At 31.9% G+C, this 26,631-nt stretch overlaps 1 protein-coding gene across 1 annotated transcript in view; it reads right to left on the bottom strand.

Annotated features, from left to right (window-relative positions):
* Positions 1 to 803: 803 nt before the first annotated feature.
* The window catches only part of LOC143178900 (uncharacterized), a 32,130-nt gene continuing 6,302 nt past the window's right edge, over positions 804 to 26,631 (bottom strand). Inside the window, exons 6-9 of the mRNA XM_076377833.1 lie at positions 14,557 to 14,735; positions 13,196 to 13,415; positions 9,141 to 9,255; positions 804 to 3,114 (exon numbers count right to left, since the gene is read on the bottom strand). Of these exons, the coding sequence (XP_076233948.1) occupies positions 3,063 to 3,114; positions 9,141 to 9,255; positions 13,196 to 13,415; positions 14,557 to 14,735 (566 nt within the window). The 3' untranslated portion in view covers positions 804 to 3,062. The remainder of the gene's footprint in view (positions 3,115 to 9,140; positions 9,256 to 13,195; positions 13,416 to 14,556; positions 14,736 to 26,631) is intronic.

Genomic DNA, 26,631 nt, shown 5'->3' with positions numbered 1-26,631 from the left:
AGAAGAAAAAATATTGGATGGACGTAGAAGTCTATAATTAAGAAAGAAGAGAAATATTACCAAATGAGAACATACAATCGATATACAATCTACCTCTAATTACCAAAGACAAGGTAAGAGTACCAATTACTGCGTGCTGACGAATTACTGCGCTCCACTGCCTCTTTATCCACATAAAATAAGGTGTAGCAGTCTTAAACTGAAAATATCTGTTTCTTCTTTTTTTTATATAATAAAATCAGATATTTTTAGTTTAACAGTGCTACATCTTATTATCTAAGAAAATAAGGGGCTTGGGTGGGGGTCACCAGTAATTTGTCAGGACATAGTAATTGCCACTCTTATCCCACATATTGAGAATTTCACTACTGGTGATTAAGTGGACGTATTATACATATATTTAAAATACCTATAGTAATTTAAATATGTTGATTCTTGTTCGATGTCTTTATCTATTGCATTGTTAAGTGAGCGACAGCCTTAATTAAATCGCAGAACTTAACTATGAAAAAGAAACTTCGAACATTGAATAATCGATTATTTCCCCGTCGAAATACCATGTTTCGTTTGTTTAAACCCTTCATAGGCCTTGTAAAAATTATTTAGCTATTTATATGTATATATATATATATTTGTATCTATGTCATATATATATATTATCACCAAATCAACAAATAAATATCCTAAATATATTAAATATTGTATAATATATGCTCTCCCAACAAATAATATATATAAGTTCTATTCTCGTTAATAATAATTCAATATAATTATACGTATGCATATGTATCTGTACATGTGCACACACATACATATACGTATACATATATAAATTCATTTATATTTATATATATATATATTTTTTCTTCATTTCTTTAATTCTTCGGTTCATTTGTCTATTCATTATTTGTTTAAACCTTAGGCGGTTACCTATACGAAAGTGACTACCCTTGTATCCCGATAGCTTTGCTTTATTTTTCTCATCTCGCTTAGCAGAGACGCGGATCGTTTCACGAAGAAAGCAAACTACGGAAAAATATATCAGCGATCGCCTTCCCTAGAACCATCCGAATAAAGAATAACCAACAAATGAAATTTCATCGCGCGAACGATTCCCGACGAACACCCTCTCCTTTTGCCCCTCGATGACTGTTTTGCCTCGTTGCAGCTCGAAAAATGAACAACAAGATGCCTCCACCGCGAAACAAAAACGGATCTGTCGCTAATCACATTTTACACTGAAAGACTCTAACAAGTGCAACGCTCGTCGAACGACCAAAGGATCGATAAAAGCTCGGATATATTTGCTATTCTCGCGTTCCCCCAAAAAAGCTACCGCGAAGGGCATCAAAATGCCCTCGATATCGATAGAAACACATCAGAAGGATTAAAGACTGCAAGTGAAAACGGCTGTCTTGTCAACGTTCGCATTCTAGAATCTAAATTAAAGCACGAAGCATAAACGTCGAACGAAACCGATCGTTCTGTCATCTTATCGAACGTCTCGCCACCATTTTTCACTAATTCAACAGGCGCGCTTTCACCCCTGCGCCATTCCCAAGTAACCCTTTAGATCGATTAACGTCACTTTCTTCGATTCCGTATTCAAACGACGCTCCCTCGATGCTTCATTCGAAAGAAAAATAGATAGTATTAGTTTCTTCCTAGAAATAAAGTTAATTAAGAATTAATGAGGCATAAATTCAATCCGTCTCATTGTTAACTCTACTGAACTTGTTTAATGCCTTCCTAAGGGGTCGCTACTGCTACATATGCTTACAGGTTATTATTAACAAAAATTTCATTTCGTTAATAATAAACGACCGCGTTTATTACCAACAAAATTTCCCTCTCTTTTCTCGTCGAATTTTCTGCGGATTTTCTTTCCTCTTTTCAAGGCGTTCATCTCTCCCTTTTATTTAACGCAGCTTCTCACACTGCAATTAGATGCATTTTACGGAATTTATGCAAATTGTATTGCATACTACTTTTTGTTAGTCACATTTTTTACGTCCATACACGTTTAGTTATTACGTATATCTTATGCATTTGTTTGGTTTATATTTCGACACGTTTTTATAGTGGTTAGTGTTGCTTTCATAATTTTTGTTTTACATCGCGTAGATGGGTCGAATTAATTTGTAATTTTAATAACCGAGTTTTGAACATCGACATTAATTACATTCGGTCTGTACCGACCGAATTCAGTTAAAATCTAATTTAGTGCCTCTCGATTATACTTCATTCTAAATCGAATTATTTATATAGCCGTTTTTCTGTTTGTTTATCAAGTAATTTCATTACTTGCTTAATAATAAAATACCAATTCGCTCAATGATCTAGGCTGGCCAAATACCTCAATGACAATGGCATTCAGAGAACTATCTTTTCAATCAAAATTCCAACCTTCACTATACCATACACTCTACATTAAAATAACCCTTCTCATTTCAAATCTGCAAAATGTAGTACTCACTCGCTACAAACTCGATCCAACAATTCCCTCAACTCACGTATCACCACACTTCAACCTCCTGCAAAATCAAGATTTAAAAAAAGAACAGAACTCCAAAAATTCGTTTAATTTAGAAGACGATTCACTCATAGCGAAAAAATACCACAATTTGCAGGTTTCGTTGAAAAGAGAAGAACAGGAAAAGATAGTTCCAACTTGCCATATCCAGTCACAGGCAACCAGACAGTTATCCCAGCCAGCGCGAGCTCGAAGTTCCCAAGTTAGAAGTAATTAACGAATTAATCCTGTAACAAGTTCGCCGCGAAATTAGCCTAGACGTCGTCGAACCGATCCTCGGAGCAGCTGGGATCCCCAGCAAATTTTTCGAGTTTCCGAGCGATTTCGGTGTCGGGTATCAGCCGCGGCTGGATTAGGCCACGGTGCAGGCTCAATCGAAGAAAGCAATTTGAACGTATCGATGTCGAGAGGCGTGATAGCCGAGGAAGGGTGGAACAGGGTTAGAAGCAAGAAGCCCCTAGAGTCAAATGAACGCCTCGAAGTTGCTCGATCATGGTAGCAGTAGGGTTCGACGCACCCCTACCACCTCTCACTTATCCTCCGTATTCGCTCTCGGTGATCTCTCTGTTTCCTGTCTCTCACTGTAAACAAACATCAACCCTTGCCAGACTTCCTTCTTTCGCTACACTGATGTGTATTTTCGCTGGAACGTAACGATTATTTACTCAGGGTCAAACACTTCCCTCCTGTTCCGGTTCTCGGCGAATCTCGCCTGCCAGTTGAGATTTCAATGGTCTGCTAAGGACAATGTTAACCTTTTAAGGTTTGATCGTTCGGGGGACGATAATGGGACACTTTGTAGTAATTGTAGATGTAGTATTAACTGATTATTGTGAGCGTTTAGTGGTATAGGGGAGAATTAGTGATTTTATGGAGGATTCTGCAGGGTTATGGAATAAAAGATCCAATTACTGTCGCTGTGTCAGTTTAACCCTTGGTTGTCACTCTGGGTTGAAACGATCTAGATCAATAATTGGGAAGGAAAACGTGTGGTACTGTTCTTGATGATAAATTCTATTGTGAATATAATTACACCACTTTTCCTTTCAAACATGAGCTAAAGAACTATTTTTTTCTTAAACTACACCACATTTTATGATGAGGGCTCCACCCTACATGTTTAGCTACGCCAATTAAAATATGAGAAAGTTATTTTTTTCGTAAAACTGTTCTTTGTTGGGACTTATAGTTCTAAGATTTTCTTTTTTTTTTTGAATATGTAACTTGATTCGTTAATTTTTTATCAGGAACATATTTTACAATATTGATACTATTTTCCAAAATTTTTTCGATCGAATGTATCTTCGAGGAGGGTCGAATTTTTTCATCTGAGTAATGTATTTTTTATGTAAATATTTTGTTTGATAAGCAAAAGAAATATATGACACCACCTTACAATGTAGTCTTGTAGTAGTTTATCATCAAGAAATTATGTGTCAAAGGGCGAGGGAAAGTATCATTTCTCATTGTGACTGGCTGAAATGGTTGCTTGTCTAAAGGTGGAATCTGAGCGATGTCAGGACATTGATCTGCTTATAAATTGCTATTACAAATTCTTTTCATTATTTTACGTTTCGTTTGACTTTTAACAGCACACCTTGTACACCACTTAAGTTTCAAAAGTACACCTTGTACGCTACTTAAGTACAGCATCCATGAAAAAAAGCTTAAGAATGCTTTATTTTCAAAATTTATATCCTCAGCAGTGCAATTGTAGTATATTTTTTTATGAACAATGATTTTTCGTATTTTCTTGTCTAAAGTAAAACACAATACTATAATACAAATAAGTAATAATAACAGTTTGAAGGTAAAAATAAAATAAAACCAGATAAACATTAAACCGACTAAAATGTTCTGAATTACAAAAAGTCGAGCGATAAGAAAAACGTTAAATATGTACGATTAAAAAAGTATTGTTCCAGATTAATTGGAACTGTATCTGAAAGAAAGTCAAATGCTAATTAATCCCTTGACACAGAAATTTTTTCTAGCTACACCGATAAAAAGAGCGATCAACTTTTTCACACAATACGGCCTGGAAATGTCGTATCTCATTTATCATCTTCAATAAAAAAAGGAATTTCTCCAAAGAATATTGATTATACTCGAGACTGTCACAGGCACGCACGATTCTATCAGTCAGTCATGTCCATGTATGTCACTGACGGGAATTTTAAAAGGCTGAATCAAGAACTGAGCACAGATGAATAAAAATGTCAAAAGAGCAGTTATAGATGCAATTTGCGAATAGAAACAAAGTACAATGAATAAAAAGAAATTCAAAAAAAAATAATAATAGTAACAGCTAGGATAATACTTAAAAATACATTATTAATGAGTGACAAAGTTAGTGTATTATCTTTACAGTATAGTGCAATGTATGCTTAATAATCGTATGAGTATTTGATTTTAATAAGTGAGTATCAATGATGTTAATTCTACATATAAATCTGTTCCATTTGAAATCCATATAGTACAGAAAAGTACCAAACAGCAGATATATTTAATATTTGATTTAATTTCAATATTTCTTTCAAGTTTATTTAATTTCAAGCATCCCAAATTTTTTGGATGAGTAATATATTGCAAGTCTCGATAGAATCATTGATACTATTTTTGAAAAGCTTGACTGCCAATTGAGTTTATTAGAGTTCACTCCGTGAAATAAGAAGTGAATAAAATTAGTAGTAGTATTACAAACACTGCACTATATTTCTCTTGAAACTAAATAAAAATATGTAAATCAGAGTTTATGGAACACATATGGCAAGGATTCATACATCCCATAGTAATGCCAAATTCTAAGACCAGAATTTGAATTAGAGGGTCTAGTTTTTAAATGTAGATACATAAAGAGTCAACAGTCTCAACTAAATCTTAAAAGTTACACTGTAGTAAGAGTAGATGGAAATTTGGGACTAAAAGTTTGTCAATCGAGAAACCACTATAATCGCTTTTCCACTTTGTATTCGAGCAAGCGTGTTGAAGACCTAGGAAACTACACTGTCAAAGTCCTCTCAACCAAATATGGATTTGCAGTCGCGTTCCTTTATCGATGAGCTTGAAGTTACGAACTTTAAATCCGTTTTTTAAGGCGCCAAGATATTAGTCCTGACAAGAACTTTCCAACAACGCGATGGTTGCACGTTCCCTGGTCAAAAATCATTTTATAAACCAAACTCTTATTTTGTGTGATGGATATGTTATCATATACAAGGTGCAGAGCTCATTTAAAAAAAAATAATGATTCTAAAATTTCGTAAAATTTGAAAAAGTAACCTTGTGAAAATATTGTCTTACTGTGCTCTTAATTGTTCTTACATGTGCCCTTTTAAATTGTGTAACTTTGTCCTGAGGATGTTTTTCATAAAACCAAAAATAATGGAGATATTAAATGGGTGTCCCCATTTAACTACCACATTCTCTAGGATCCCACGTGTTAAAAATAAAGGGATTAACACTAATTCTGGAAACAATGAACACAACGTGATAGACTAAAAATATTGTATAATCTTTGTGCAATGTGTCTCAGCTAATATGATTATTCGGAATATCTCCATTGCTTTTAAAACACTAAAGGAGAAAGTTAACAAAAAAGTTGAAGAACAAAATGAATAAAAATCATTGCCTACTAAAATACAATCAGAACGTGGGATCTATTTTAATAAAAAATTTTTCTTTCGAAATCATCTGAAGATTATATAGTTAGATATACATCTTCGAATTCGTTTTCAATTCTACTATAACATACAATTAAAAAAATATATATGACTCCATTGAAAAAGTATAACAATAGCTTTGAGGTCTTTAGGCATACGATCTTGAACAAATTATTTTGTCGATCACAATACAATCAGAGATTTTTTTAGATTAATTGATTCTGAAGATAATTATGATATATCTACTTCTATTTATCTATTTTGTATCTTTCTCTGTGACTTTTAATATTTACTTTGGTCCAATTTCCTCTACCTGGTTACCTGCCTTAATTCTGTATTTAATATGTGTATGCATGTGACTAAAATCGTCAATAACAATGAGTACTCACTACCCCCTGGTATCTTGAATCATTGAATCATTGCCACGTGTCATTCAAAACAAAGAAGATATTTCAAATAATCATATTAATTAAACTACCCTGCTTATTAAACCATTTGTATAAAGGAATCACAGTTGTCCCCTTATTAATTCTGTTATAGCATTAATTAAGGGTTAGTTATACTAACCCTTATTACTATACTAACTAAGGGTTAACATTGTCCTTTTGTGGCAAGCTAAGAATATATACTTTTTGGTCACTTTAAAGAAAGATTAATTAATCACATAATCTCGTTCAGCTCACTCAATTTCAGTAGCATAACCACTGAATAAAAATTGATTCCGAGATAAAAAGAGGAATCTATTATTTTATCCATAATGAATTGCTAATTATATTCTAAATTCTTACCGTCTCGACGGGAGGACTTCTTAACGCGACGACGTTCCAATTTAACATTCAAAGTGGCCTTGCAAGGTTGAACAAAAGCATAATTCCATGCAGAACGTAAAGGTAGCCTCTCTCAAAAGGGACTCGATTTACATCTTTACCTGTCACAACTCGAGGCGTAGCGAATAATTCAGAATGTACTTTTAAATGCAAACACGCGTTACAGAGTAGGTCGTTATTGATTCCTCTCCTAAATTCACGCGCACATAATTAATCTGACGATTAATTAAGAGGCCATCGAAGCGACTAAAACTGTTCCTCAACTACTACTTGTGTGAATGGAAGCACTTCGATGGGAAATCTAAGTGAAGTTAGTTAACTTCAGTACACGAGAAAAGGGTTTCACTTGGTAGCTATAAAATAAATTCCAGAAGATAAATTTAGAAGGATGCTTCAAAATTGTTCGATAAAAATTGTGAATTATCAAGAAGAAAGTACCTTCCATGTTTTCCAAATGGTAATTCATTTTTAGATCCTGTTAAAAAGTGAAAGAGAAAAGGGTCTTAAGCAAGAGGAACGATGTTTGTATCAGATTCGATTTTGAGCTGCTTCTATCGTGCTTCAGCTAACAAAGGAAGCGCTCAACTTGTCCGTCTTCGATGTTGACGGAATGGAAAGGGACTAGCCCCTTCTGACAAGGGATTAGAAATTTTCCTATAAATTCTAAGCCCTGAGTCCTTAATCGCTTCTTAGTCCCTCTGTAATTTCTGCACTAGATTTATAGCCTACTCGAAAGATACATTACATTTTAACAATTTATGTTTGAACGTCAGAAACTTTGAATAAGTTGGGTAACCCCAATTTGCCAATATTCTCAAATTCCACATACATGAGAAATTCATTAACTCATAAATAAAATCTCAAAATATCACTAGTGTAAGATTTGTAGAGAGAATGAATTTCATTTTACAATGTCTCAAACAAAAATTACAATATGCTAGTGAATAATAAATATTTTTGTAAGACACGACATGAGCACATAAGGGGTTCATGATGTCTTACACAAAGCTCTGTGTTTGGTAAGAGATCTCTTATCTTGTATGCAAAATGGTACTAGGACAAACAATCTGATCAATTCGACTAGTAAACTCTGAAAAAAGATTCTCATAGAACAAGTTTTCGTAGACCAAAAGCAACCATTTCCACTACAATATGGCGAAATTGCGTACCCCAATATCACTATGTTGCAGCCTTTTACTATTTTGGTCTAAACTATAATTCTGTATTTCAGAGCCAGACTAACCCAAGTCCATTTCTTTCAGAACTGAGTGTTTTACAGAATCTTATTGCTGTACTTTCATTTCATTAAAATAATAGGAATTTAGTTAGGTTATGTCATAAGTGAAAGAAATTTAATAATATAAACTACTTCAAATACTATAAATACTATGTTAAGAAATGGGTAATAGTGTTTGCTTTTTGGCTCTCCTAAAAAATACCAAAAATGGACTTAGGGTAAGGTTGCTCTCAGTACAGAATTAACACTAGAACTATCGTGGTTAATCTATATCCACTTTTAACAAAGTGCCACAATTACAGAAATGTTGTATTTACAGAAATAACGTTTATTAATATGTTCTTTATGAATTCTTCAGTATTAACTAAGAAAAAAAGTTTGCAAAATATAAAATATATATAAGAAATAATCATACCTGTTATTTTGACAGGTTTGGTAGTTCTAGTGTTAAAAATCTCTTTCATGAATAATAATTTATTGTAGATGTTAGATAAGATTCTAAACTGTATGAAGCATTCAATAATTTCACTATTTAGTAATATTAAACAACGTTTTAAACATTAGCATGGCAAAATTGGGATCACCTAGCATATTTAAATATCTACCAGGATAACCAGAAAAGTACCAACAACTTTATTACATCTATTGGTAACTAAATCCAATTCAAGGTCAACAAGAATGGCGAATAATTCCCTGACACCGAGCTCGTCAGAAGTCCTCCCAACATTAATCCACGAATAATAGAACGGAATTCGGTAAATTACCTTTCGGAAGGTGCAATGAATTTCGCTAATGGCGAAGCTAAAACTCTCAATTTACGATCACGAGGGTGGAGGGACATAAAATGGGGTCGAATAAATCGGAAATTGAATTGGACTCACCAAATGTATCTAATAGATTTCATCTTGAGTGCCGTCGAGTTCTCTTTGCACTTGTAAGCCAACACTTGCTTCACGCTGCTCACGTCGACGGTGGGAAACCTCGATGTCACGTAGGCTTTAAAATTCCAATGAAAAATGTATTTCCAAAGTGACGCGGGGGAAATTTGTTCGCAACGCATCGATAGTTTTCATTTTCATGTTTTACGCTTCGAATACACATAGCAAGCAACAATTCTACGATGAAATATCCACGATTCTACGTCTACGTCTAACTCTTGCTTATTGTCAATAATACCATTCTTTCGTTTACTATCGACTCTTTTCATTTCATGACTACCGCAGTGACTGAAGTATTGTGGCTTGAGACTACTATCGATTTTGTGGTTAATATTTCGAATACTATGTCGCTTTAATGTGGGTAACTTATGGGATTATTAATGTTGATTTGTATAATATTAGTTTATAGTAAGGAAATTCTTTGATCAGAATTAGCAGAAAAATAGGAGTAAAGTAAGATAAAAATAAAATTGATATTTGTATCGTGTTTATCTCCTAAGAAACTGTTAATAAATGTAATATAACAATCCAAAAGTTAATGAAATAATAGTAGTAAAAATAACGTTAGATCGTTTAAGATGTTTGTACCTTTTAATAGAATGAATTTCAACGTAGATATTTTTTGAAACAATTTCAAATAATTTGAACATTCAAGTTTTATAGAATACCACAATAACAGTTTTTTATCAATTTGAGAATGTTTTGAAAAGAACTGCTTTATTGTACGGAGTGTTGAAAAAGAGCGTTAAAGATTACAAAATAAACAGTACTTGTCAAACACATTGCCAAGAAAAAACTGCTTAGTAAACAGAGCTTGGAAAATCAATATTAGAATTGCAGGAAATTTCCTGCTTCGAAGTTAAAGATTTATTTTCTTCTTATAAAGCTCACACTCACGTAACAATTATTAGTAATTCCATTGATGATCATTAATAAATGACTATAAAATACAAGTATGAAACCTTCTTTTGGCAATAAAATCTAAGACAAACAAGTATAATTGACAAGTATATTTAATTAATATTGCAGTTAATAGTTATTACTGTAGGAGAATTTCCTGCGTATTATGACAATACTTTCACGCTATTTTAAGTAGAAAATGCCTGTCAGATGCAGACCACGAGCATAAATTTCAGTTGGATGCTGTATATGGTACGTAATAAACAGAAAGGCACAAAATCACTTGCATTATCAAAATTCAGAAGCACTTATAATTCTCAGATGACCAATTTTATAATCATATTTTGCAAACCTTTTTTATTAACTGTAGTTTGTCTGTATAACACATTCATTAAATTCAAGTTCTCATTTAATTAAAACAGACATAAAGTATTTAACTAAAACAAATATGATACCCAAAATATCATTCTCCAAAATGCATTTCATTTTAAAACATATCTGACACGACTCAAAATCCTTTCAACCTATCTGCTACTAGTATCTGACAGAAAGAGGTAGTTGACTTTAATTGTACACAATTATTCCTAAACATTTCTGAAACCTTTCTAAAAGCCAATTGCTTCTGAAAAATTTGAAGGGAAACAAGTTAACGACGATGTTTCGCGCAGTTGATGGGCGCCGAATACATTTTTATTTATTTATTTATCTCAGATATCAACAGACCACGAGAAAGATTGGGCGATCGAAACAAGACTAAATCTCTCGAGGCGAAAAGAGCAATTTTATAAACTGGAATTTCGATTCTTAAACGACCTATTTTCGTTCCAAGTAAATGTTTAGACATAGCTGAGAGTAGTCACCGTTTTATTCTCGGATATCCTGTGTTTATCGTGTTTCTTGATACGCGTACATCGCGTTCCTTCCTTACGTTTCGTTTAACTTTGTCGAATCGATTGTTCCAAGAAATCTGAGGGAACTCGGCACACAACTATTCGACAAATCGTAGTTTTTTTATTCCTCATTTACGTCACTGAATTCTCAAATGATTCAAAAGTATATTTTCAAACTTCCAACTTTAAAAAAGAAATTGAAAAATAAAACAGAATTTTTTGGCGTTCTACAGTAACTCCAAAATAAATACTTTCAGTAGTAGAAAATAAATATAAATTCGTAAGATTGGATTTTCATTTGATATAGATATTTTCAGGGTGTCTAAATCTCGAAGGATTCTATCGAAACCAGCCAGAACCCAATACGTGCATAATAAAATTTGATACGTGTATTACGTTTCATATCCAAAATACCAATACAGGATGCCTCAAATATTCTGCAGCTAGTACTGTATTATAATTATTAAGTTAGAAATGTCACCCATATTCTTCACTATTTTAATAACAATTATATGTGTCATAAATATAGGCACTAAATCCAAGACTTGAATACGGTAAAAAAGAATTTACTGAAAACATGGTTAATACTTAATAAGACAAAAAAAATTCACAAGTTCTCAGTTCGTTAACCTATTTAAGTTATCAACAGATATTATTCATACTAATTAAAAGTTGAGTTAGTGCAACTGCTGTGATTGATGTACTAGCTTACAATTAAATATGAAAAAGGAAGAGGAAGAATTATTTCTAGAATTTCTATCTTAGTTCCTTACACTAATAAAACGACAAAGAAGTTTCTAAAAACGAAGGTTCATAACTTCGTTGATTTTACTGATGATGTTGAAAGATTTTCAAATTTACCCTGATTACTCTGTACGACAGTAACGTCCATTAGACGATCGATCTACTGTTGGGAGCCGACGAGTTTGGAAGGTATTAAATGTAGCTCGGAGTAAAGAGAACACTGTTCCATCTGCAGCAAACCCCTAACACAAAACTACTCAGTCATGCACTGTTAAAGTAATGCACTGACTAATAGATGACATCCAAGTTCAAACTCGTTTTCTTCCAACAGTATAAAAAGGGAATTCAGCGTTATATGGACACGTAGCAAATACACGTCGTTTAATGCAAGGAAGAACGTTTTTACTACCTTTTACCTGTTTACGGTAGCACGTTTAACATTATAGAAGCGTTAAAAATCCCTCTTGCGATGTATAACATGCTAAAATCATAGTGACCATATTCCATTCGTGCTTCTATTATCCCGAATTCCTCTGTTTCCCTTAACCCATTTTGTCCATATTTGTCTTTCGAACGCTGAGGTCAGAGAGCAATATTTATTTTTGTCACCCAGTGGACAGAGATGTATAAATTTTGAAGTGATCCACACAGACAGTCAAGGGAGCTAAATTTGCTTTGAAAAATGGCTTTCAATATTAATGAGTAACAGAAGTATGATACCTGTGCCTGTATGCTCTTCATCAGAAATAATAGAATATTTTATACGTTTCATTAAAGTTAGAAGAGTAGAAAAACAAAACACTAAATTATAAATGTAGTAGGAATATCTTATTAATATTATAGAAAGAATGTAGTACGTTATCTGTGCGTGAGGTAATTTTGCATGGAAATATTTTCAAGTAAAATGAACTTTTTAATCAACCCCTGTCAATTGTATCCCCTTTTTGAGGTGATTTATAATCCATAATTTACGTGACGTTAACAATTAGAGTTGATCAATGTCCCTGACTTCTTTGAAGGATTTAAAGTTTCAATATTTGAATACTTAAAAAAATTAATACAATATAAAAAAATAGTTTTCGAAGAATCTAGTGCTATGCAAATGATTCATTATAATATCTCACAGTGAATGAAAAGAAAAGTAGAAAAATTAACAGTTTCAGAGAAAATTTAAAATACACGAAATCTAATACCCATTACTTTTTCAAAGAATTTGAACATTTTAATATTTAAATATTTAAAAAAATTGTTTTCGAAGAATCTAGTGCAATGCAAACGATTCGTTACGCCATCCCAGAGTGAATAAATAGACGCCCAAGGAAATGAACAGATTCAGAGAAAATAAGTAATATAAAAGGTCTAATGTCCACTTGATGCAGTTATAATGTTTAAACTATCGAGCGTCGCTGAACAGTGTTTTCGAAAGGTAGACGTTACTAAATTAAAGCATTTCATGGTACTCACATATGATGGCCTGTACTTTGGCCTTATCTAGCGCAGGTTTCACCGGCCTTTCGGTGGCAGTTCCAGCTCGACTCCATCGTTGCCCCGTAACCGAGCAGGTAGCCAGCTCGGTCGGGCTGAACAGAATTGCAGCCAAACCACGTGTCAATTTTCTGTAATCACTCCACTTCACAGCCCTTAGTTGTTCCTCGCAAACCGCTATTCCCTCTCCTAGGTGCACCTGTCGATCAAAGCACGAACTTGAGATACTCGACACTTCTCCCTTATCTGCCGAGGCACCTTAACATAAAGGAGAAACTGAAGTTTGCTCCAGAGACTAGGTGGAAATACAGGGAAAGACGAAAAAGAGATTACATAGGTAATGTAACAACTCGAAGCAATGACTGTACAGAGATAAAATAAAAATAATAGAAATAAGAAGGAAATAAAGAAAATTACAAGAAGAATGCCAAGATTAGAGATTTTTATAGTAAATTTAGGATTACTTATCCTCAAATACGGAAAAAACAGAAAAGGATTAGTAAGAATGAAGAAATTTGTTGTTTAAGCACCATTAATAATTCAAATACTCGATATCACTATAAACTACAATGATTAAAAAAAGTTTCACAAAGGGTTTGTGGCGGAATGATTGGCAAATTGTAGAAGAATTATGAGAGATGCATTCAGAGTATTGGGAATAGAAATGATTGGGAAGAGGAAATGAATAAAATTCTGGAAAGGGAGACAAAAAAAAATTTGTATATTTATAGTAGAGAATTTGAGAAAATAGCGAGATTAAACAGTGACAATAAGTATCAAAAATATGATTGTTCAGAATTCAGGCATCTCAGTTGTAGTAAATAAATGTGATTGGTTTATAAGTTTAGAATAAATTAATTTCAGCGTGTATAATTCGTTTACATACTATACTCAGAATTGTTATTCCTTTTTAAATATAACTTAAGTTGGTTTTTGTCATATTTGTACAATAGATAGTGTACGATAGATTATAAATAATTTTACATCCATAAACTGTAAAGTGTGAATGGAGTAATAATAAATAATAATAAGTTTCACAAAAACATCAGTTTATCCATCTAAACTAATTTTAAGAATTCATTTTAGACAGTTCCTAACTCCATATCATACTAAAAACTAAATTTCCTCCTGAGAAACTGAACCATTTCTGTTGTCGTTTAAAATAATTTAACACGAAAACCAGAAAAATATCATACACATAAAGATTGAATTCCAAACCAGGAATAAAATTGATCACATACGTTTGCTACCGACAGGAAACTCTCTCTATAAATATACTTTGAAACTCGAGTGGAGCATCAGATATAAAAAATGGAAAAATATAAAAATAAGAAACTTGCCACGCCATCGGAAGAGGATTCCTCGAATCCACGGAAAGCAGGCATCGCAGCGGGTGGTGTGGTCCTCATATCCAGCGGTAACCATTCACTCCTCGAGGGTGAGTTACACTGCACAGACGGGGATCCGTGTTTTCCACCCCTCGTTCCAAGTCGCGGCCTGCCGCGACGTACCCTGCGACCTGAACAAACATTTCCATACTACATACGTATATTGCTACATTTGTATATTTTATTTCTTTTTTTTCTCTCGTAAGTGCTTGACGATATTACTTATGAATATATTCACGTGAATAAGGTTTATTCATGGATATTTTTATTACGCAATTGAAGTTAATAATCTGTCAAGGTAGCTTTCTTTAGTTCAATAAGCTTTATTACTATATTTTTTGTTTCTTAGAAATTTGGGAGGTAATGGAATGTGTTTTTGAAAGTAAGGGGATGTATGTGTAATATAATTCTTTCTTTCCTTTGTCACTTTTGAGGTAGGAGAATATTGAAATAAGTTTTTAGAACAGATTCGTAAGAAGTGACAGTTGTATAATGTAATTATAGAAAATTTGACATGGATTGTATTTTTTTTTCTTAATTATGTCGAATTATTTTGAGTATAGGTATTACAGGAATTCAGTGTCTGCACTATAAAAAAGTCTACTGTCGTAACTGTGGAAAGTAGTGTCTTTGAAAATCGAATACCATTTTTTATATAGAATATCATAAAACTTATTAATAGATTTCTAATTGAAATTCGCTAAATATGTAACTAATTTTATGAATAAATTGATTCACATATAGAGGACAGAATGACAAATATATTCTACAGTATACAACAATTGTAGAAAGATTTTAATTGCTAAAAGGGAAAAGAATCAAAGGGTTAATCAAAGAAGAGTGCCACTTTCTCGATCAAAGAGTGAATAGTAACTGAGAAAAGAGAAATGATACAGCATGCTCCTGTAATTCTCATTGAAAAAATGCAATTTGTAGGTTGTAGGAAATTCACATTGAATCCAATAATCGATTACTGCAAATTACAGATTTCTTGTCAAAGATGCACCATCCTTTCGCAATTTCTGTGCCACAAGTACTTGCTCGTGCTTTGCTTGATGAAAATTTTAATTTAATGCAAACCAATTTATCGATAAATTTATACGAATTAAATACGTTTATTTCCATACTGATTAAATATTTGCCACTCTCCATAATTATAAATTTGATAATTACGAATATCTCGATGTTTTTACGTATATTTAAACTAAGAAAGGAGTAACACTATTTGTGTCACTTTCCTTAAATACTACAATGTAATAAAGTATTTTCTAGTAATTAAAAAATTAAAATTTATCGTACTATTTGTCATAGAGGAAATAAAGTCATTTTTATATAATGCTAAAATCTACTTCAACTTTAAAAGCAATTTACGTATAACTAATATAAAAAAGCTATTTCCAGTAATTAGGTTTCTAAGTAAATGTGCATGTAATCATATGAATATTTACTAGGCCTGAAATTTTAAAATAAATTGGGTTAGATTATTTATCAAGCTGGGTTTACAATCAACCTCATGAAAATATAATAGCAGACAAAAGAAAGTTTAAAATTATAATTAGTATATACCATGAATATTTATAATTTCTAAACTAAATATTTTATCTTATATTCATAATTATATTACCATATCTTTAACAAATGAATCATTAAAACAAGAAGCACGAAATAAATATTTTAAAGCCGACTTACAAATTTGAATATTTTTATTCATTGTCATCTTTGCGATGACAATTAAAAAATCGTATACAGTTAACAAAAACTGAAACACTCACATGGATATCATAGTAAAAATCACAAAGTATGGTCGCAAAAAAACTCACGTGTTCGCACATATTTAATTTATCTAAATACGTATGCCTTACTTAGGTGTGTTTTTTAAACAGGGTGCTCGAATTGGTCAAAAATTGAAAACGAAACAAAAACGCGTGTAACTAATGAAAAAGTTTACCAAAATTAATTCAATTTTCAATTGAAAAGTCGAACGTGTAATTTATTATTTAAATAGTGCAATATTTTGTCACGCATATATTTGACTTTTAAAGTGTTTTCTTATCCGATTTGCTAGCAATTATCTGTAAATAATGATAAAAGTAAAAGTTTTAACAACAAATGAAAACTTGAAAATTAAGTAAACGTTGCACGTTTTAATCTCTAAAAATGTGACACGCGACTTTATCGATAGGAAAAATTTAATTGAAACAAGCCATGAATTGCTCGTTACTTTTATAAAGGATAATATTTAAACATTAAAATCAGCGAAAGGGACTGGGACTATTTTCTTAAAATAAAACTGTCTAAAGAAATTATAATTGCGTAAAAAGTAATATCACAAATAGGATTCTGTTTTCAATAAGAAAAGTTGTATCAAAAGCATTCATAAAAAGCTAAAAAAATCCCACTTCAATTGTTATAACACTATCAACTGGTTGCTGAACGACCACTAAAGAGTTACTCCAACTACTTTACCCTGTCTTCTAATCTAATACAATTCGAAGTCAGCCAATTGATTTTGTTCCAACTCAGGTGGCAACTTCGATGAAAGTATTAAAAAGAAATTTCAGAGTAAGACACATTTCTAACATAAAACAAATGGTGAAGTTCACTGTGTACGTGTAAAATAAAATCTGAAAGTTGAATCAATTCAAGGGAGTTCATAAAAAATTCACTGAACTGTCACTCACTCGTCTGCATTTAATAAAAATTTATTTGTTATGAGCCTGATTCGTATTTTATGTTAAAAGACAAATTTTCAGTAGAGTACATGAATAATTGGTACCATCGACAAAAACATTTTCGACTTTTTACCATGTAGATCAATTTTCACTTGACGCGTATGATACCTGTTTGGGTTTCGCAAATAAGACACTTATAAATGCTACAAATCGAATAAAAAAACATAGTCATTTATTTTTACAATTTTTGGCTTAAACAATAAACCGAAGAATTAAATAATATAGGAACCTAAAGCAACGTGAAATATGTTCGAACGTCTCACTAGTAAGAGATACAAATTCGGATAAACGAACGATTTGGTTGGTGAGATGTTTGATTAAGTATCACAGTGACACTTTTTCTTCATTAACGAATCAATGAACGAAACTATTTTATATTAGTTGCTTAACGATTTAGTGGGTAGTTCAAAAAGGAACAAGTCTATTGACAAATTTTTTAACCATTTGCAGCCCCGATATTTCAGTTTAACTTCACGATTTGTACAATTGTCGATTGTTCACAAATGGTTTACATATCATCACGTTAACAATAAATAATTAACTTTCGTTTAAAAGAAAACTAACTTCTATAAATAAAATGACTGAAAACGACATAATATTTCTATAAATAAGATGACTGAAAATGTAACACTTCTGTTACTTCCGATACATGTTTTTCCCATTTTTATTTTATATTATATAATTTCATTGTAATCACTGTTTAATTATTTATTGTTTACAATTCCTTGAAATATGTGACATCCTTGTTCATTGACATTCCATCAAATTCTTACGACTGTTTCACGATTACTGATTTTAGTGTGTTGAAATTCATTTGCACAAATTGTATACAAATAAATTTAAAAAGGTACAAAGGAATGTGTCTCTTTTGTTATTGTAACAAAAAAGGTTTTACAAGTGACTGCAAAAGGTTTACATCATTCTCTTCCATGGTTCTATTGCAAACACCAATCTGCACAGATAATTGCCAATTTCAGATATCCAAATGAAACTGTTCATTAAAGCTCTGGAAAGTCCAATTTCCGTCTGTAAAAACAATAATTAATGAGCTCACGTTTCACACAAAAATATGTTCACCCTTCTCACCAAAAATGAAATGGTCAGTCATACACATTCATTGCAGCAATATCTACTGATAAAAATATCTGTTCAAATTTAAAGCATGAAATAGCGATTAAAACAAGAATATTTTGTTTAGATAAAAAGAAAGTAGCAATTATCTGACCAGAAGGTTCTCCTAAGTACAAAATCTTATTTTTCTCTCTCACGGTTGGCGTTAGTACTCTTTCAGTATCTATAGCGTAAAAGAAGATAGAAGAAAGCGGTTATTCAGTCGTTCACGTGAATAATTATGAATTATTATTATTTTGTATATATACGCTATGCCGCACGGGACTGTTTATAATAATATAGGTTCTACTAAATAAATTCACTTAGATTAGAAAGTGAGAAAAATTTCTACGCCAGAAGCGAGAAAACTCGAGGAAATTACACTTGAGGTGTTCCCCTCTTATATAGATGTAAAGTTTCATTCTCAATGAGAAAATATGTGGAAAATTTTCAATTCCGATACCCTCTTTCCTCCCGTAAACGTTATTCATTCATCGTAGAAATTTTAGAAATAATTTCAATAAAAATTGAAACGCCTAATTAATGGACATTTCTTTCCTTCCATTTCCCATAACTACTTGGAAAACTAATTTCGTAGATTTTTTGCAAAAAGCTTCTTAAATCGTTCCGAACAGTATTTTCAAAGCATCTCAAATGACAAATTTTCATCGAGCTTTTACTTGAAATATTTTCCCATCTGACTTGCGTTACGAAGAAATTTTCGTAAAATTGTACGCAAGGATACTATCGAGCTTTGAATATTAGTTATTTTGCAAAAAATCTAGAAGCCTATTTTTAATGTCGAATTCTTTGTAAAAATTCTATGATCTAAATTTGACGACTTCCTTGTAAAAATTTTCGAATCTAATATTTATGACCTATTGCAAAAATCTCGAAGTACGATATTTGCAATAATTCTCCTGAAAATGTGTCAGAAGCTTGAAATTTAATATTCAATGTTCTCGTTCCGAACATTTTGTTTGCAAGCAAAAATTTGAGTTCTAATCTTCTTCAGATTGATCGCAAAAATTCTTGATTCGTGGAGATCAAAAACAGCATAAATTACTTTTAAGTAAGTGTGCTACTTCTGCACTCATTTGCAACATGAATCAGTACATCACTCAATTTTTAAATAAAATTGGCTTATGTTGTTTCTGACCTCACTGGTTCATTAAAAATACGATATTTTAAAAATTTTAAGACATATTCTAATGTATGTTTCTGTGAAAACATTCATTTCCCCATAATTATTATTTATACATATTAATGCTTTAGAAAGCTCTAAGTCTATTAAAAAACAAGTAAAAAGCCACTTTGTTTCACCTGCCTTCGTAAATACTAAGAGACCAATATTTTTATTGCTTGCAAATATAATTGTTAAAGTCCTAAAAACTTGCAAATTCTTCTCCTTCTCTTATTTTTAATTTTGTCTCCTACCTTCATCATTTTTCCTACTTTGCGAAAATTCTGAAGAACAATAGCCGCGAATTTTTGTAAAGATCTTCAGTTCCAATGTTCATGTAACTATGCTAAACAAAAATTTTGATATCTATTCGTTTCTTGTAAGAATATTAAGGTACAATTATCTCATACTATCGTAAAAAAAAAAGCATATCATATAGCATAAATTTGAATTCGTTCGATTTACCGATGGAAATTCTAAAACTGAATCTTCTGTTTTATCCTGCTGTATCCATTTTTTGCAAAGAGTCTAACACTGAATTTTGCTCAAATTTCCATGTAAAATTTGAGAAATGATCTTTCACCAGGTTTCTCGCGGAAATTTTAAAAATTTTTATTCCTTAATTTACTTTAATCTCGATTCAAAAACGTATCTATTTTTCTTTTGCAAAAAAAGGACTTCCCAACACAGATCTGCAAAAAACGATGCAGTCTATTATCTTGGATTCTCGTTCGGTGCATGTGTCTTTCACTGAAATTCGCAACCGACCTCTTATTTCACGCAGAAAGCGATAATTTACAGCTCGACAACACTATTGCCCAGATATAATTTACGTTATCTTTAGATAAATATCAATAGATAGATAGATCTTATCTAGTAATGCTTATTTCATAGTAGAATGGTTTATATTAACTTTTTTTTTCCTTTAAACAACATATGAACCTAGGATCCATTTAAATAAATAAAGGAATAGACATAGAGAATTATGATAAACACACTAATGAAATTAAAATATTAGCCACGAGGTTATTTACAAAATCCTTTCAAATCGTAATAACTGTATCACTCGTCGAAAATGTATTTTCTAATATTAGTAGAAACTGTTTCAGTTATTCGAATAATATTTAATTGAAATTTGTTGAATATGTCTCTTAATTCAAGCAATTTTATTACATTCAAGTTTGAAAATTTTCATAGAGAAAAAAATCAATTTTTTTCAAAAGAAATCGTTACTATTCTTTAAATTTTATTAATTTAACACAAGCCTTGAATAATTAAAAAAATTCATCGACATTTTAGAGACGCATAAAATGTTGTCGCCTTAATTAAACATATTACGCAATTTCAGACCAATGGTAATAATTGAAACTGTTTCATAATTAGAAATTATACTTTTGCTATCCAATCAGCAACTAATATTTTATGAATCAACGTGACTTTAATGTACCAATATCTTTAAGCATATCAATCGGTCACATTTATCGTATCGATTGCATGGATTAACGAGGCAATCGATAACAGTGAACTGCTTCGACAGCTTAGTAATTGTTTTAGTTCCTTACGCAAAGCCGCTTTAGAGATTGCAAGAAATAAATTCGCGAGAATATTAAAAAGGAAGGTATCACACATTCGAAACGGTGTACAACGAATACAAATACGAAAAATACAAAATACAAAAAAAATTAAAATTGATAACGCAGTATTTTCTCGCTATAACATCGTTGCTAGTCCCACCATTCTTTAGAATGCTATTAAAAGCGAGTAAACATTGTTAAACGTTGAGACACGTTTAAATCTATTACACTTTATAAGCTCATCGATGATTTCCAGCTGCAAAGCTTTCATAGCGAGGAAACACGTGTCAATTAAAAGTCGTTTTGTCATTCACACGCGAGATGCAAATATAAACGAGGAAAAAAATAATTTGAAGCTCTAACGAAACATTCCATTAACGAATCTTGCGTTACGATCTTGAACGGAAATTACAGAAAAAACTGCACGTACCCCTATGACTTTTTAATACTGATAAACTAACTACGCTTACGATCGAGAGATTGCACTATCGATTACTGTACCTTTACAGTTATAAAAATCGCTATTAAAAAATATAGTGAAATACTGGTCGTTTGAGTACGCTATCGAGTAGAAAATCTCTTATATTAGACATAAGAATAATAGACATAGATTCTAGAACGAGCGGTCGGGGGAGGGGGCAGATAAAGAGAACTGAGAAACGTGAGGATAATTTGTAATACAATTAGCGAATTCTTCGGTCGCAACTTCAGTGACTTAGATTTCGAAGATACACTTTCCGTAGTATTCGCGAGATTCATTTTCGTATTTGGCGAAAACTCGTCTTTTCGTTAGGCATCACTTGACCCGAAAAATATTCAATTGTTTTCCAAGAAATGTCAAAAAGTTGTAGAAACACATTTTTCTTATTTCGATGAAATCAGTTATTAATCTATATCTATCAATTTCGACAAAAATTGTCTTTGCACAAGCAGAATTCATTCAAATTTGCCTTAATTAATGAATAATTTAGTTTGGAAGTAATGATAATTCTTTATTCTTTTGTCTAATTCTCTTCCTCACTTTTCGACATCCTGTAGAAATTCATTAAACCGCTTTGAGAGATTTCGGTTCAACTAGATATCATTTTAGTTACAAAATCTAGTTTCCATTTCCTTTGAAATGGATCAACCAAAATATCCCGAACGAGAAACCAATCTCCTCTTTCGGTTACCTCTAAATCTAATCCTACATTTAATTGCTAGCTCTTGAGTACACGAATCGCAATAATTTACAATATATACAACAAATAAACAAATGCATTTCCTTCGAAAAGGGACGAAATAATAAAAAGGACAATAGGATTAAAAGAATAAGCGAAGAGAAATCTAGAATTTAGTCGAAAAATTCGTTTCAAATGCTTCTCAATGATCGAATCGTCTTTCAAATAAATAATAACAAAAAAGGGAACGAATAAATAATACTTAAAACGATTCCATTGATTAAAAACGGGAATGTTATCCGTAACTACTCGTCGAATTTTTGTTCGTATTCTTTAGTTTCTTTCTTTCTGAGTGATAAAGGAAAAAATAGTTGAATCAAAAATTAGAAAGTTTATGGCTTTCGAATCGATATCCTTTCAGTATTTATCATTCAACATTTCATAGTCAAAATTTTGCAACTATTGCTTCGATTTCCCAATTTTCTGACCCTTTGAAAATACTTTCGATCCAAAAGCAAATATTTTCCAATTCGAAAAATCCCACGTTCTTCGTATTTACTCCTGGAACTCGACCAAGCATTAGAACTTTCCAATTTTCAAATCGCCCACCGATTAAAGAACGATGTTTCGAAGAGATATGAAAAAAAAAAGTTGTACAAACAAGAGAAAAGAAAAAGAGATCAAAAACTGTTGCGAAAAGGTGCTTTCTCCTCACTTGGACGTTTTCCTAGACAATGAATTTTGGAATCTTTCTTTTTCTCTTTAGTCTTGCTGTTAATCAGTTGATTATTCGGCGGTTTCGGCTGGAATAATGGAAAAACTGCACTCTGCGGTTGGAATGTATCAATCAATCAATTAATCAATCAACTAATCGGCTGATCGGTATATCACTTTTAATGCCCAGCGAAGGATTACGTGTTAAAAAAATGATTTCCCTGTGATTCGGTCTGCACTGTTTCGTTTGCTTCGGTTTCAAATCCCTATTTATGCGTTTCATTGCTTTATCCATTCTATTTCACTATCTTTGCGGCTCGCTGCTTGATTCTGTGTGTGATATATGTATATGTATATGAAGCTCGATCTGCGGGTCCAATCGATCGATTTCGTTACGAATCAAACTACCAATCAACGATTACATTCAAAATAAATGAAAAGTTGTTCAGCTAGGGACAAAATTCTAAGAAACCTATAAATAATGCATAATTAAGACACACTGATTACTCAAAACATAAATACTGCCTTTGACAATTATATAATGTAATCAATAACGTTCTTACGTAACTATTCACTTCTTAAAAGATTCTTAAAAAAATCTTTCACAAAGTTCAAACCCGCTTATAAGTCTGAACGATAGAGTATAAAATTTGCTGATACATTCTTTCATATCAATTCTAACTTGAAGTATTTAATTATAATTGAGCTTGCAAAATGTAAGAGAAAATTTAAAAACTCGTTATCGTTATCAGGGGCGTTAAATCATTGTGGAATTGTTAATCTCAACCTAACGATGTTTAGGAAAAGAAAATGCAAAGAAGAGCAACGAAGTGAGAAATTAGAAATCGATGACGATCGAGGAAAGATCCGCAGATCGAGATTTGCAACAGGTTGTCTGTACAACAATCTTAATAACATGATATGCAACATTTATATTCTAGCCTTAGAGTCAGTAAAAACTATGCGCTGGGCACGAAGCTCTCTGTGTTTCACGTGTCGAAAAAAGAATGGAAAGTTGTCGGAAAAAGTGCATAACAATAAGAAGAAAAACCCGTCCACGTACGAGACGAAAAAATTGCAATTATTTCGCATTCCCATCTCTTTCGTGGTTAATGTGTCTAGCGTTCCTTTTTTCCTTTCTTTTCTTTTAAATCTGATTCGTCGCAGTCGTTGCGACTCCGGCACTATTGTAAAACGGTATGTAAATATACTTATTATAATAATATATAGCTGCATCTGTGATTTGATTGTAAATTGTGAGGTAAGGAGCCTGTGTGAATGGCGCGATCAACTCGAGAAACATTTCGACTTCCCTCGAATAATGAGAGCCAGTATAGGGATTTTCAATAATTTTACAATTATTCAGACAATAACTTATTCAATTAATAATATTCTGTGACACGGTTGTAGTAGAAAGTTAAGGAATAGAAGTCATAAAAATTGAAATATTTAACAATAAATAAGAAAATATTGAACTGAAATGTAATAAGTGGAACAAAGATGCACTTATATTATTTAAACCACTGATTCTCAAACTCTCCTTCTTATATCATCTGCTGATCTTAATTATGCTACAGAAGATAGCAATCATTAAATAAAGTTGTTCGTTTTATGAAGAGACAAATTACGATTTATATCTTGAAAATTCTCTGTTTACTGTAATTTTTTAATGCCTCCCAATTTGAGAACCAAGAATTTAAATAGTAAATAAAAGTATCGTTGAAATGAATAGTACTGAATTATTATAAAACTATTGAAAATTTTCGACTCTGACAAAAGGTATATCGCGAAAAGTTTGTCGAGCACATCGCGCTCACGGAACTATTGTCATCTGTAAAATATAATATAAAAGATCCTGAGTTGTACTGTGTGGTACTATGGCTATGGAGTTCGGCGATGTCTGAGATGACTTTATCTTTTGTCTTTACCCTTTTAAACAAAATTATTAAACAAATCATTTCAAACATTTAGTAACGCAACAATATCGCACAATTCTTTAACAAACATATTCACTTACATTCACATTTCATAAAACATTTAAGATACTGATGAACAAAGTTTAATATGCGTATAAAAATTGATGTCATGTTAACCAGTATCTTAAAATATTAGGATTCCAAACACAAAAAACACCCCAAAACGCATGACATTGTTAACACTAAAAAACAAAAGCACTGAAGAGAAATGTAAAAAATTAGAACAATAATAATACTGTTTCCAATCAATTTTACTAAACGAAAACGTTTTTAGAAATCCTAGAAACAACTAAAAATGAATGTCGTCAAAGACATCGAGCTTTATCAATTAAAAGACTAATAGTAAAAACAACATAAAACAATTTAATACTTTACAATGATACCAAAATGCAGGCAAATCATGAAAAAAGTTAGTATAGAAAAGAGAAGAAATTATAAGAAAGAAATTAAAATACCCTTGATTTACTGAAATACAATAGGAAAATTGTAAATTTAGCTCTATAATATCACATTAGAGCATATCAAAAAAGAAATTCCCAAGAAAAGCCACCTCGGACACAAGCCTCTTATAATATATTAAATTCAATCTGCTGCATCACGGTGGTTTCCCATCGATAACTGTCAATAATAAATCCTCTGTAAATCTGCTTGAGCTGTAAAATCGGTTGGCTGTCTATCGCACCGTTAAACTGCTACGCGGTGAAAAATATATTATAATATGTTCGTACGTCATCCTGGGAGTTTCTGTGCGTGTCACCCAGTCGTGTGACGTAATCAATAAAGTAAATATAATTCTCTGTAAGAATATAATATCGTTGTAAATATCTGTAGTTTGTATAACACTGTATAGCATCAAATAAAACAACAAGTTATCCTGGCTCGCGGAATAATCAGTACGAGGTGGGATGGCTGCTCCACTTGTTTGCGGTTTCTTTCGTTTTCTTTTGTTTAAGGAATATTCTCTCACTTTTCCTTACGACGAATAGGCACGGCACCTTTTACGAGTTGTCCTTCAAAGACTTCTATTTCATCAGTTATTGTTAAATGCTGCGAAGAGATTGGTCTATTGAACAAAGTGCTGTGTGGACTTCTTAAATGAAGTTTAACATTGTTACTCCGTCTGAAGCCTTTAGAGCATTTTTCATCTTACGTTTCAATTTGTTCTACCATTAAAATAATAGAGATGAATCTTTAACAAATTATAAGAACTTAACACCCTACTATATAAAACTAAAAACAATTTTTTACAAACTGTAGAAAAACAAACACGAAAAACAATACTTCAATTGTTTCTACCAAACAGGAACACAATTTTTACACAGACTGTAGTTTTGAAAGAAAGTCTGCTGCATTTGAAAAGTTTTAAAGAAAAAAGAAGATGCAGTAAAACTTTGCAAAATGAGGTATACCATAAAATTAAATTTTTCGTTTCTGACTACTCTAAAGACTTGACTGTATGTCAATCATTTGTCACTATATCTAAAAACAAATTTTACATTACTTTACCTTTTCCTTTTAAATAAAAGTATAAAAATACTGTTCCTCCAAACTCGAACAAAATAAAACTTAAAAATTTGT

This window comes from Calliopsis andreniformis, chromosome 5 (assembly GCF_051401765.1).
Source record: "Calliopsis andreniformis isolate RMS-2024a chromosome 5, iyCalAndr_principal, whole genome shotgun sequence".
In the NCBI taxonomy this organism is placed as follows: Eukaryota; Metazoa; Arthropoda; class Insecta; order Hymenoptera; family Andrenidae; genus Calliopsis; species Calliopsis andreniformis.
This window is presented reverse-complemented; position numbering and strand designations above follow the sequence as displayed.